This window comes from Macrotis lagotis, chromosome 8, assembly GCF_037893015.1.
Source record: "Macrotis lagotis isolate mMagLag1 chromosome 8, bilby.v1.9.chrom.fasta, whole genome shotgun sequence".
Taxonomy (NCBI): Eukaryota; Metazoa; Chordata; class Mammalia; order Peramelemorphia; family Peramelidae; genus Macrotis; species Macrotis lagotis.
This window is the reverse complement of record NC_133665.1, coordinates 182,993,085-183,006,202: the sequence shown is the minus strand read 5'-3', so window position 1 is coordinate 183,006,202 and position 13,118 is coordinate 182,993,085. Positions and strand designations below refer to the sequence as shown.

Sequence of the window (13,118 nt, the reverse complement as noted above, 5' to 3'; positions counted from 1 at the left end):
GCTTGCTGATGGCTTGAAATAAATGCTTTTTTAAAATCAATTTATACATTTCAAGTATTTTTTTTAAAAAGAAATATTTTTGTATTTTATTGGAAGCTTTTTTGCATCTATTGATAATCATACCATTAAAATTTTTTTGATTGATATAATAAATTATGTTAATAATTTTCCTTAAGTTAAATCATCCCTACATTCCTTGTATAAATGCTACTTGGTCATAATGCATAATTTTCATAATATATTATTGTAATCTTTTTGTTCATGCTTTATTTAGGATTTTTGCATTTTCTTAAATGAGATTGCCCTATAATTTTCTTGCTATGTTTTTTTTTACTCTTCCTGATTTAGGTATCAGTATTATATTTGCTTCAAAAAAAGGGTTTGGTAGGATCCCTTCTTTTCCTATTATTCCAAATAAATTATTTAATATTGGGATTAGTAGATAATTAATATTTGATAAAATTCACTTGTAAATTATCTGTAAAGCCCCATCCTGGGGTTTTTTCCTTAGGAAGCTCATTTATGGCCCATTCAATTTCTTTTTCTAATTTGTCTATTTAGATATTTCATTTTTTTCTTTTGTTAATCTAGATAATTTACATTTTTGTAAATATTCTTCCATTTCACTGAAATGGTTACATTTATTATTACCAGCCTGTCACTCCCATCTGCTGCTTCTATATCAGTTCTTCCTTTCATTCCTCATATAATTGGGCAAAATAACTCCTTATAATTGTTTTAATTTCATCCTTATTAGTGGTATATTTACATTTTCATTTTTAATGCTTAATGATTTAGTTTTCTTCTCTCTCTTTTGAAAAAAATCAAATTAGCCAATAGTTTTATTGAATTTTTAAAAATAAAATCAATTCCTAGTTTTATTTTGTTGATTCAATTTTTAAAACAATTTTATTAATTTGACCTTTAATTTTAGTGTTTCCAATTTAGTGTTTTACTGAGAATCTTTAGCTTGTTTATTTTTCAAGTTTTTAAAAATTGCATACCCTATTCATTGACATAAGCATTTAGAGATAGAAAATTTCCTCTGATTACCACTTTTGCTGTATACCATAGGTTTTGATATGTTGTCTCATATGGTCATTCTTTTTAATTAAATTATTGATTGCTTCTATCATTTGTTCTTTAACCCACTCATTCTTTAAGATTAGGTGGTTTTTATCTCCAATTAGTTTTTAATCTATGTTTTCTTGTTTCATATTAAATATGTTTTGTTGTGATTTGAAAAGAATACTTTAATATTTCTGTTTTTCTGCTTTTAAATATAAATTTTTATATACTAATATATAGTCAATCTTTGTAAAGAAAACATGAACCATCGAGAAAAAGGTGTTTTCCTTTCTATTTCCATTCAGTGTCTCCAGTTATCTATCATATCCAGCTTATCTAAAATTCTATTCACTTCCTTGACTTCTTTATTATTTATGTTTTGGTTAGATTAATCTGGTTCTGTGAGTAAAAGATTAAAGTATCTCACAATAAGAGTAATACTATCTATCTCAATCTGTATTTCATTTAACTTTCCTTTTAAAATTTTAGATATTATAGAATTTAATGCATATAGGTTTAATATTGATGTTGCTTCATTGTCTATGGTACCTTTTATCAAAATGTAATTAGCTCTTTTAATTAAATCTATTTTAACCATAACTTTGAGATCATAATTGCCACCCCTGCCTTTTCTTTGCATCAGCTAAAGAATAATAAATTCTACTCTTAACTCTCCATTTTAATTCTGTGTATCACTCATTCTTAAATGTGTCTCTTGTGAACAATGTATTGTTGGATTCTGATTTTTTTAATCCATTCTGCTATCCATTTCTGTGAGTTCATCTTATTCACATCTATTTATAATTACAATTTTGTATTTCTCTGTATCTTAATTTTATTCATTGTCCTCAGCCTCTCTTTTTACCCTACATATCTCTCTCTCTCTCTCTCTCTCTCTCTCTCTCTCTCTCTATATATATATATATATATATATATGTGTGTGTATATTGTTTCTTCTTCAACCCTGATCTGATGAGAAAGGTTCCAATAATTACCAACCCATCACCCCACCTGCTTTCTCTGTATCAATTCTTTCTTTCATTCCCCATTTTTATGATGATTGCTCCTTTTTAATCTTTTCCTATCTAAATGTTTTTTAGAATCAATCCCAATCTTTCTTTCAAACTACCTTAGTAATGAAAAGTTTTAAAAATCCTGACAATACTTTCATATATTAAGAAATACATAATTTGACCATTATAAATGTCTTATCATTGGTCTTTAATGTTTTTGTCACAAATATACCTGAAAATCTTTCACTTTGTCAAATGTCCATTTTTAAAAATTTGGAATTATAGTCAGTTTTTCTGGGTAAATTATTCTTGGTCATGACATCAGTTCTTTTGCTCTTTGAATCATGATCTTCTAAGACCTATGCTCCTAGGTTTTGTAAAATCTTGAACTGTATTTCCAAAGTATTTAAATTATTTTTTTTTTGCTGGCAATAATTTCTCTTTAACCTAGGAGTTTTGAAACTTGGCTATGACATTCTTATAAGTTTTTCTTCTGAGATCTCTTTCAGGAGATGAAAGGTAGATTTTTTTCTATTTCCATTTAACTTTTTTGTTCTAGAACTTCAGGACAATTTTCCTTAATAATTTCTTATAATTTTGTATTAAGATAATTTTTCTTTTTAATCATAACTTCCAGGTAGTCCAACAATTCTCATATTGTCTCTCTTTGATCAGTTCTCCAGATCAGTTGTTTTTCTAATGAGAATGATTCAGATTCTCTTCTATCGTTTCTAGCTTTATTATTTCTTGATGTCATTTAATATCATTTGATTCCTCTTGCCCAGTTCTAGTTTTTAAGCTGTTATTTTCCTCCTTAAGATTTTGGATCTCTTTTTCTAATTACATAACTTTCTATTCATATTTTTTCTTGGATTGCTTTCATTTTTTTTCCTCTAATTTTTCCTCAGTCTCTTTTATTTGTGGTTTGAATTCCTTTTTTAAGATTTTCCAAGATCTCTTTTTGGGACTGTGACCATTTCACATTACTCTTTTTTTTGGTTGTTATTTTTTCAACCTCACTATCTTACTCTGATTATAAACCCTATTTAATATGATCTTCTTTTATGCCTTGATAGCTAGCTATGGTCTGGTTCTTTCTCTTTTGCTTTTTTATTTTTATTTTATTTTAGTAGCTTATTATTCTAATTGGTTTTTAATCCTGACTTGTGTATAATGGTGCTCCAGGCCTTAGTTTCTCTTTATTCTTATTTTATGAATTCTGTCCAGTAACCCAATTTCACTGGGAGCTTTTAAAAAATGAAATGATTTGACCCTTGAGGTGATGAGTTCCACCTCACAGGAAGCCTTCAAGGAAATATTAAATAACTATTTTGGTATATGGAAGAGATTTCTCTCTTGGGTAAGGCTTAAATTAGAGGACTGCTAAAGACCTTTGGAATTCTGAAATTCTTCAGCTCAGTTCTGTGAAGAAGAAATCTATTTGTATACTTGAGTGCACAAGAGAGATGTAGGGATCTAGCCTGAGGTGATCATATTTTTTTGTGGCTAGTATTAATAAAATCTTCTTTCATTTTGATGTAGAATATATTCAATAGTTTTGGATACAATCACTCATTTAAGGGTATTTGATAGCTTCTTGTCTTGGCCCATTCTCCAGTAATTTCAAACTGTAAGTCTAGTCTTGGGTGATCTTGTTTAGTCTAGTCAAGTCTATTAGACAGTATTTCTTATATGGTTTGCTTAATAAAAAGAATTCTATGTACATTTACATGTAATTTAGTTATCAGGGTTTGACAAAGGCAAGATTAAGAGATGAACTTTCTTATGATTTCTTTTCATTGAAAATGTTTTCTATTTTAATTTCTAAATTCTGTAGGTATGTTTTTACTGCCATCTACATTTTTGAAGCATTGATTAAAATATTAGCAAGAGGACTTTTTCTGGATGAGTTCACTTACCTTCGAGATCCATGGAACTGGTTGGATTCTCTTGTCATCATGCTGGCGTAAGCTTCCCTCTCATATCATAGAAGCCAGGAATGGGAAGGCCACCTCCACAGAATGCAGCCCAAACTGGAAGGAGTTAAGTAGTCACAGTGGGCCTAGAACCGTTTGTGGATCTGGAAATTTTTTTTGGCTCTCTGGAGGGCTATGTATGTAGCTCTGTTTTGCAGGTTTTGAGGCCAGAGGGAGCAGTTTCTGAAAATCTAGTGAGCTGTAATATAATTGGATTCATATCAACAGGTCTCTTTAGATTGCTTTTTAAATAATAAAAATCTTAAAATTAGATCTGAATGTTTCCTAAAGGTGTTTGAATTGAAATGGAGAATTCCCATTGTCATGGGTAACATGAGTGTTCAAGTTAGTCCTTGAACACTGAGTCCAAAAATAAAGTTAATATTTAAATAAGATTATAGAATAGAATCCTGTGATCTGGAGGTTATCTTATTGATCATTTCACCTAATTCCTTTTACTTTATAGACAAGGAAAAGGGTTCTAGCAAGGCATGATTTGTCTACCCAGATCATTCAGTTCATAAATAGCAGAGTAGACTTTCATACCTAGGTTTGCTGACTTCCCAATCTAGGACTTTCCCCCATTACTATGTAAACTACAGAAATAGAGCATGTCATCTATTAAGGGTTGGAAGGGACCCTAGAGGTCAATCCACTTTAATCCCCTCATTTTTTAGATAAGAAAGCTAGGATCTAGAGAATGTAAATGGTTTACTCCATCTTAATAAGCCCTTAGGAAGTTCTGTCTCGTGTTTGGTTTTGGGATGCTCTGAGATGTGACCTGTGTGAATGTTTCTGCTAAGGTGTATTGTTCGTGTTCTTGCATTGGCAGGTTTCTATCTTATGGAATAAAGAATCTAGAAGGCGTGTCGACTCTGAGAACATTTCGAGTCTTCAGAGCTTTAAAAGCTATCTCAGTCATATCAGGTCAGTAACCTCAGCTTTCCTTGATCAGCTCCTAGATGTGTAGAATTAGCTGCTTTTTCCTTTGATGTTTATATGTTATGTTATAGATACAGTAATCACTAGCATTCTATTGAAATATATCATCTGGTTACTTTCTTTTTGTAATGTTATAAATATTTTGTTTCCCAATTGTATTCAGTGGTAATTTCTATCAGTTATTTTTTTTGTGAGGTTTTGAGTTTTACATTTTTTCTCCTTCCCTCCTTCCCCTCACCCCCTACCCCCCAACAGAACGCAATCTGATATAGGCTTTACATTTGTATCCCTGATAAGCATAGATTGAAATTGAACTTGTTATGAGAAAAGAATCAGCTCCTAAAGGAAGAAACAAAATGTTAGAGACAGCAAAATTACCTATTATATAAGACAATTTAAAAAATATTGATTACAATAAACTTTGGTTTTCTTTTAAACTCCACAGTTCCTTCCCTGGGTACAGATGTTATTCTCCATCACAAATCCCCTAAAATTGTCGCCAGTTTTTGCACTGATAGAATAAGCAAGTCCCTCATGGCTGATCATCACCGCATGTTGTTGTTAGTATGCATAGTGTTCTTCTGGTTCTGCTCTTCTCACACAACGTTAATTCATGTAACTCTTTCCAGGCTTTTCTGAAATCCATTCCCTCATGATTTCTTATAGAACAATGGTATTCATCACGTCCAAATACTACAGTTTGCTCAATTATTCTCCATTTGATGGCATCCCCTCAATTCCCAACTCTTTGCCACTACAAATAGATCTACTTGGAATATTTTTGTATATATGGTATTTTTATCCTTTTCGTGATCTTTTCAGGATACAGACCCAGTAGCGGTATTGCTGGAAGAAAGGGTATGCAGATTTTATTACCTCTTGGGTATAATTCCAAATTGCCAGGAGACTAATTGCTTATAAAATTGTTGAAACAACACTAGCTGTTATTTTTTTTAGATTTTGTTTATTTTGAATTTTACAATTTTTTCCCCTGATCTTGCTTCCCTCCCCCCCCCTCCCATTCTGGTTACTTTCTTACTGAGATTCACTTATAATAAACTGATATTCTGTATCTTGGTATTTTCTGAAGAGTCAGTGTTGTTAGCATTGCTTTCAGTAATCTCTTATCCATTCCACAGGGGTGTATGGGGTGTTCAAGATGGACTAGTACCTCATAATATCTAGGAAGGCTGGCTGAGTCCTTTTCAGGGCTCCTCATCTACCTTTGGTGGCCACTTGGCTCTCATCTCTCACCTGTGGCTCAGAGCAGCTGTAGCAAGCATACTGGCCACATCCTGGTAAACCTTTTTGACAGATGGGCTAAACGAAGTTGAGGGTAATGGACAGGACTCAAACCCATTATGCATTAGGGTTACATCAGTCCAAAGCACGTGAAGACTTTTCTCTGGCAGCATGGGCAGATGAGAACAACTTGTTCCAATGGCCATGAAGGTGGATAGAGCAGGCACTGTGGATGGCTTAAATATTGGCCAGATATTGAAAATGCCAAGGTCTTCCACTGCATCCTGGGTCATCATCATCACTCACCCTGACTTTTGTCCTCCCACTGGATTTCCATGACTCTGGAAGAGAGAGTGAGGCTGATGACTCTGTGCAGCTGTTTAACATAAATCCAATTCAAACAAGAGGCAAGTGATGGTCCTCTTTGGAAACAAGCAAAAAAGCACTAAGAACAACATCCAATCCACAACAAGTTGTCAAGATAACCAGTAAACTCGAATTGTTTCCATGTGAGCAAAGGAAGCGTTTTCATGGCTGGGAACGATCTTAAGAATTTTCTAGGATCAACGAGTTATGTCATCCCATCATATGGTGTCATATCATATCATATTGATCGCATGTGTTCGTAAACTTAATATGAGAAGCTTCTTCTCTTCTTGTTGTTAGTATTATTCTAATTCTCTCGATTTAAAGTTGGACAAACTATACCCACAGTAGCAAAAGTGGGGATTCGAACTCAGCTCTACTTGCATTCAAGACCATGATGCAACTAAGAGGTCCAGTGGAGAAATCACTAGAACTCTTAGGTCTAGTTCAGAAGATGTGTGTTCAACTCTCCTCTTACACACTTATGAACTGTGTGACCCTGGGCAAATCACTTAACCTCTGCCCGCCTCAGTTTCCTCAACAAAGAAAGGGAGATATAATAACAATTACATCCCAGGGTTGTGGGAATACATTGAAATATTATTTATAAAGTATGTTGACTATATAAATGCTAATTATTATTATTATGTTGGAGCATTATGTATCACATAATGCATGGTATATAATAATAAAATTACTCTTCAATCACCCAACATTTATTAAGTGTTTAATCTGTGCCAAATACTGTGCTAAGTCCTGGACATAAAAAAAGAAGCAAAAGAGTCTCTGCCCCCTAAGAGCTTACAATCTAATTGGAGGGGGAGGGGGGAACAGCATGCAAATATCAGACCTGCAGATTTGCAGGAGAAGTGAGGACCTGAGCTTGAGAGAGGAAGCTGAGTGGAGAAAAGAGGATAGATATGAGGAATGATTGAATGAAAAACCATTCAAGGACTTGGTTATATAGAGATACTAAATCAAGATAGTCCCCACTCAGAAGGAGCTTTTTCATATATATATATATATATTATATACAGTATATATAATATATACAATATATATAATATATATAATATATATTATATACAGTATATATAATATATACAATATATATAATATATATAATATATATTATATACAGTATATATAATATATACAATATATATAATATATTATATATATTATATATATATATTTGGGGAGTCACTGGGATGGTGAATAGAATAATAAGGATAATAAGTGAGTAGATGGCCACTATTTCTGGTATAAATGGTACAACTCTTTTGATCGAGATTATAAAGCTAGAAAAGTGGAGTGTGAGTAGGAAATGGGGGGGGGGGATACAGGCCTAGTAGCAGTCAAGAGAATGACTGGGATATAAAGTGAATCACGGCTTAGACTGTATGAGATACTCTACATACAGGGGAGCAGGGGCCCCAAGGACATCGTTCTAGTTCTAAAAGATATTATAGAGGTAGAATTGACAAAAGTTAGAAACTATTTGGAAATGAGGAAATTGGAGGAGAAAATAGTCAAAGATAACTCAGATTAAGAACCTGGTGACTAAAGCATCAATAGTGTCCTTGACAGAAATAGGTAAATGAGGAATTGGGGTGAATTTAGGGGGAAAGCTGACAAGTCTTGTTTTGGACATGTTGAGTTTGAGATGTCTCTGTGATATCCAAATGGAGATGGCCATTAGGCAAGTCAGTGGGGTGGGACTGGAGCTCTGGAGATGAAGGCTAGACATGAAGACAGGTTTGCTATAATGTTATGTAGATAACAACTGAACCCATGCCATCTGATGCAGTTGTTTCGAGGAAGAGTAGAGAAGAGAAGAGCATCAAGCATGGAGTCTTCCTATATGTGCATCAATAAATAGCAGAAGACCACAGATAATGATCTGACTGAGAAGACTCAGAAGGAATAGTCATCCAAGTAGGGGTGCCATGAAAACCCAGAGAGAATAGACTGGTGAAGCGCATTAAGTGTTGCCAAGTGGTCAAGAGCGTGAACAATTCAGAGATCACACTGGTAAAATCTGAGAGAGGTTTCATTTGAGTTATGGGATTGGAAGTTGGCTTTCTCCTTGGTCGCTGCCACTGCTTCAGTGCAGACCCTCATTGCCTCATACCTGCACTATGTCGGTAACTGCCTGGGGATCGGTCTGCCTTGAGTCTTTCCCTACTTCAGTTCATCCTCTCAACCACTAATATACTTTTTCCCTAAAAATAGATCCAATCATGTCTTCCTTTCACTCAATAAGCTCCATTGTAACTTCAGCATTAAATACAAATCTTTTGTTTGGTTTCCAAACTACTTCATAACCTGTTCCCCTCTTACCTCTCTAGTCTTCCTCCCCAGTACAAACTCTCTGCTCCAGTGCCTTCTGGCTGTTACATGAATAAGATTCTCCATCTTTTGTCTGGAGGCAATCTCTCTGGATGTCCCCATCTTTGGAATGTTCTCCCTCTTCAACTCTGGCTGTTGACATTTGTGGCTTCCTATAAGTCCTGTCTAAAATTACAGGTTTACTGATTGCTTTTAAGAAAGCCTTTCCTAACTCTTCTTAATTCTTCCTTCTAGTAATCATTTCCTATTTATCCTTTATATAGCTTGAGTTGAATATAATCATTATCGACTGACACATTTGTATCACAAAAGATTGGGATAACTTTGTTTTATCAAACAGTTTGGAAACTATTCATAGTTTGTCATAAAAATGCACATAAGGTGATGTCCCTCCTCATGGTATGGACTTGATCCTGGGTGCTCAAAGCCTGAATGTGGCAGGTTCTATCATACTGGAAAGGCTTCATCTTAACAATAAGCTGTATGTGGATCTGGACACTCAGCTTCCTTCAGTTTCCAGTCTAATCACTAACAGTTGGGCCTTGTTGGGAAGAATTCTTTGTCTGTGTCAACTGAGGAAGTGGGAAGGGAACAAACATTTATTAAATGCCTACTGTGTTCCTGGCAATATACTAAATACTTTATAAATATTAGCTCATTGGATCCTCTCGACAATCCTGGGAAATAGGTGCTATTATGATCTCTATTTTACATATGGGAAACCAAGACATACAGAAGTTGATGACTTGTCCAGGATCACACAACTAGTAAGAATGTAAGGTGAAATTTGAATTCAGGTCTTCCCAACTCTTGACCCAGTTCTCTGTCTAGTTGCCCAGTGATGCACCAAGATCTGTGCCCAGACTGAGGAGGTCAAGCAACATTAGAAATAAATTGATAAAAACCTTCCAGATTACACCAATGTCTAATTTGTCACTCAGTACTTGAGTGTAATGGTGGGCACAGGTGAAGACATAAGAAAAACATGAGGGTCAATTTGGTTCAGAAGATGGAAATGAAAGTAGTCACAGGCTTGGCACTTAATACAGGTACCTGATGCCTGTAGACCCTGAAGACTTATTTGTGATAAAAGATCTCTGAAACCCTAAACATGGTGAACAATGAAAATCATCCCAGCCTATGACATTGACATAGTTTAAGACTTCTGTTCCAATTAATCACCAAGTCTTGACTGGACCTCCACAACATATTTTTTATTGTTTTGGGTTTTTTTGGTTTGTTTTTTGCAAGGCAGTGGAGGAAGTAGCTTGCTGAAGGTCGTACAACTAAATAATTATTAAGTGTCTGAGGCCGAATTTGAACTCAGGTCCTCCTGACTCCAGGGCTAGTGCTCCATCCACTGCGCCACCTAGTTGCCCACATATTTTTAATATTCATTTTTCTTTCCCTACTCCCCAAGTCAAACCAGTTACTTCAGACCAGCAACATCTCTTGTCCAGACTATGGCAATAAGTTCCCTCTTGTTCCCTCTTCTTGAAGTCTCTCTTTTATATGATTCATCTTCCACACAGCTGACAAATAATTTTTCCTAAAATACAAATGGCAGTGATCTCCTACTCTGTGAACTCCAATGTTTTCCTCTGAATTTCTTGGATCAAATACAAACACTTTTGTTAGTCCATCAAACTCTTTTGTTAGCCCTTCAAATTTCTTCTTCAGAATGTGCATCTCTAGGTCCTTCCCTTAAGCCTTCATAGTCTCCTTACCATCTTGATTTTTTTCATCAGCACATGCTCTCTTGTCAACATCTTTCCTAAAATTTTTCTGAAAGAATACTTCAGATGTGTCCTGTGCAATGGGCAACTATCATGCTCTTGGAGACTCAGAAGGGGAGGTGACTTGATTGTGGTCATATAGTTCTTGTGTTGATGTTGAGACTCAAAACTAACTATTTCTACTAAATCTTGCTGCCTCAAAGAAAAATGAAAATATGACTATCAGAAGTAATATCGGGGTGGCTAGGTGGTGCAGTGGATAGAGCACTGGCCCTGGAGTCAGGAGTACCTGAGTTCAAATCTGGCCTCAGACACATAATTACCTAGCTATGTGGCCTTGGGCAAGCCACTTAACACCGTTTGCCTTGCAACCCTCCCCCCCCCCCCAAATAAAGAAGTAATATCAAAAACACTAGTAGGTCCACCTATTTATGTTTTGAATGAATCACTGTATGCTGCCTGCTCACACTTGTAAAGATGATATTGGACTGTACGAAGCCAAGATGAGAGCTAGGAATGTTTTGCCTGTGGATGATGCCTGCTGAACTCTTTCTTCCAAATGGAAACCAGCTATATTTGCACCACCTTTGGATATGTTGCTTTAGTTTTTTTTTCATCAGTTTCTAATGTCCAAGGAATCTTGATGTCTCATTGGCTCTGCACATTTGTAGCCCTGTGTTCCTTGACTCATGTCTCCATCTATCTGTTGAGTGGGTCTGCACCATGTTATAAATTGTCCCACGGTGAGAAATTTGTTCAAGATTTATGCAATGCCAGGAATTATTCCAAGAACTTGGGGGTTTGGAGATAATCTTGAAGTACCACCTCATGACTTAATTTCCTCTCTGTCCAGGTTTGAAGGTCATTGTTGGGGCCCTACTGCGTTCTGTGAAGAAACTGGTGGATGTGATGATTCTGACCATCTTTTGTTTGAGCATTTTTGCCTTGGTGGCTCAGCAGCTTTTCATGGGAAGCCTGAGGTATAGATGTATCAAGAGGAACTGTATTGGTAAATCTTCTTCCTTTTAAATGCTTTATTTTTTTCTGTTGATCAATGAACATTTATTAAGTACCTACTTAGTATTAGGCACTGTCCTATGTGCTGAAGTGACAAAAAAAAGATGAAAGAGCCTCCCTACTCTGTAGGAGATTGGGACAGACATGGGAAATAATTAAAAGAGGTAAGGCACTAGAATTAATGGTGGAAAAGGGCTGCCTAGAGAAGGTGATATTTAAATTGGCACTTCTAATCATTTGCTTGTATAAATTGCACATTCTGGTCTAATTATATGTTTGTGTTTATATGTGATTTTGTGTATATGTGTGCATGTAAGGGTTTATAGTGAATTTCCAGAAAGAAGTGTTTTGTATCTATGTTCCTTTGTGTGTGCACAGACCAATGAGTTTAAACTTAGCATAAAATAGTATTCTAAAGGCATGCTTACAGAGCATCATCATTTGTTTTTTTCATGTTTTTCATGACTCTTCTCCCTTGTTGCCTCTTCTCTCTGATGAGTCTCCCTTGGTATTACTTCAGGGCATCCTGGGGAAGTCATAAGAGTCAGTCTGGACTAGCTTTTATCATAGACCCTTTCTCTGCATTACTTCTCCCCTTTCCTGCCCCAGACACGACTGATGCCCAAGATCAGTCTTTGCAGAATATTTGATTGTGAAATCCAAGATGAAATTTTGTTTATATCTTCTTATATGTATTTCTTTCTCTTACAGAGACTTTAACAAGTGACAACTGTACATTTTTCAGTGATGATCCTGAATATATAGGTACAGAAACAGAGACTTGTATTTAATTGATCTTTGTTGAAAAATTTTTTAGACAATGAACAAAGGACACTGAAAACTTATATACCCAACTATGCCATCACCACCTGGTCTCATGAAGCAGCCCACATAGTAATTCTGTCTAGATCTTTAGAGGTCTCTTATGACTGGGGAAGGTTTGGTTTTTTAGGGTTTTATTCTAAGGATAATAAAGAGAATTCCATATATAATCTAGACCCCAGCCACCTTTGAATAAAACAGGCATGGGTAGGTTAGATGAGGAGACATGAAGAGGACAGAGAATTCCTATAGCTTTAGAGATAACACTTACTGGTCACCTCAGTCACTCCAGCTGCTTCTATCTACACAGTGTCCTCCTCCCTTCTCTGAGGAAAGGCTCCAGAAATACATCCCAGCACCTTCAAACCTAGGTCTAAGACTGGGTCTGGATGTGGAGCTTGATCTAACATACAGATGGGTTTGGCATTGATGACACATCTCTGTCCTCTCTCTGTATTCCTTCCCAACATCCTTCCAACTCATCCACTTTCTTATAACTTTTATTCCTGGCCCTGTGTCCAACATCCTGCAATCAGAACTATTTGGGGGCGCCTGTTCTCTTCAGACAATTTTCTTTATTTCTA

At 35.4% G+C, this 13,118-nt stretch overlaps 1 protein-coding gene across 3 annotated transcripts in view; it reads left to right on the top strand.

Annotated features, from left to right (window-relative positions):
- Positions 1-13,118, top strand: part of SCN11A (sodium voltage-gated channel alpha subunit 11) — a 197,404-nt gene that overhangs the window by 105,739 nt on the left and 78,547 nt on the right. For all 3 annotated transcript variants that reach the window (XM_074199107.1, XM_074199106.1, XM_074199105.1), the window contains 4 exons: positions 3,919-4,047; positions 4,890-4,984; positions 11,549-11,704; positions 12,424-12,477. In XM_074199107.1, coding sequence (XP_074055208.1) covers positions 3,919-4,047; positions 4,890-4,984; positions 11,549-11,704; positions 12,424-12,477 — 434 coding nt within the window. The remainder of the gene's footprint in view (positions 1-3,918; positions 4,048-4,889; positions 4,985-11,548; positions 11,705-12,423; positions 12,478-13,118) is intronic.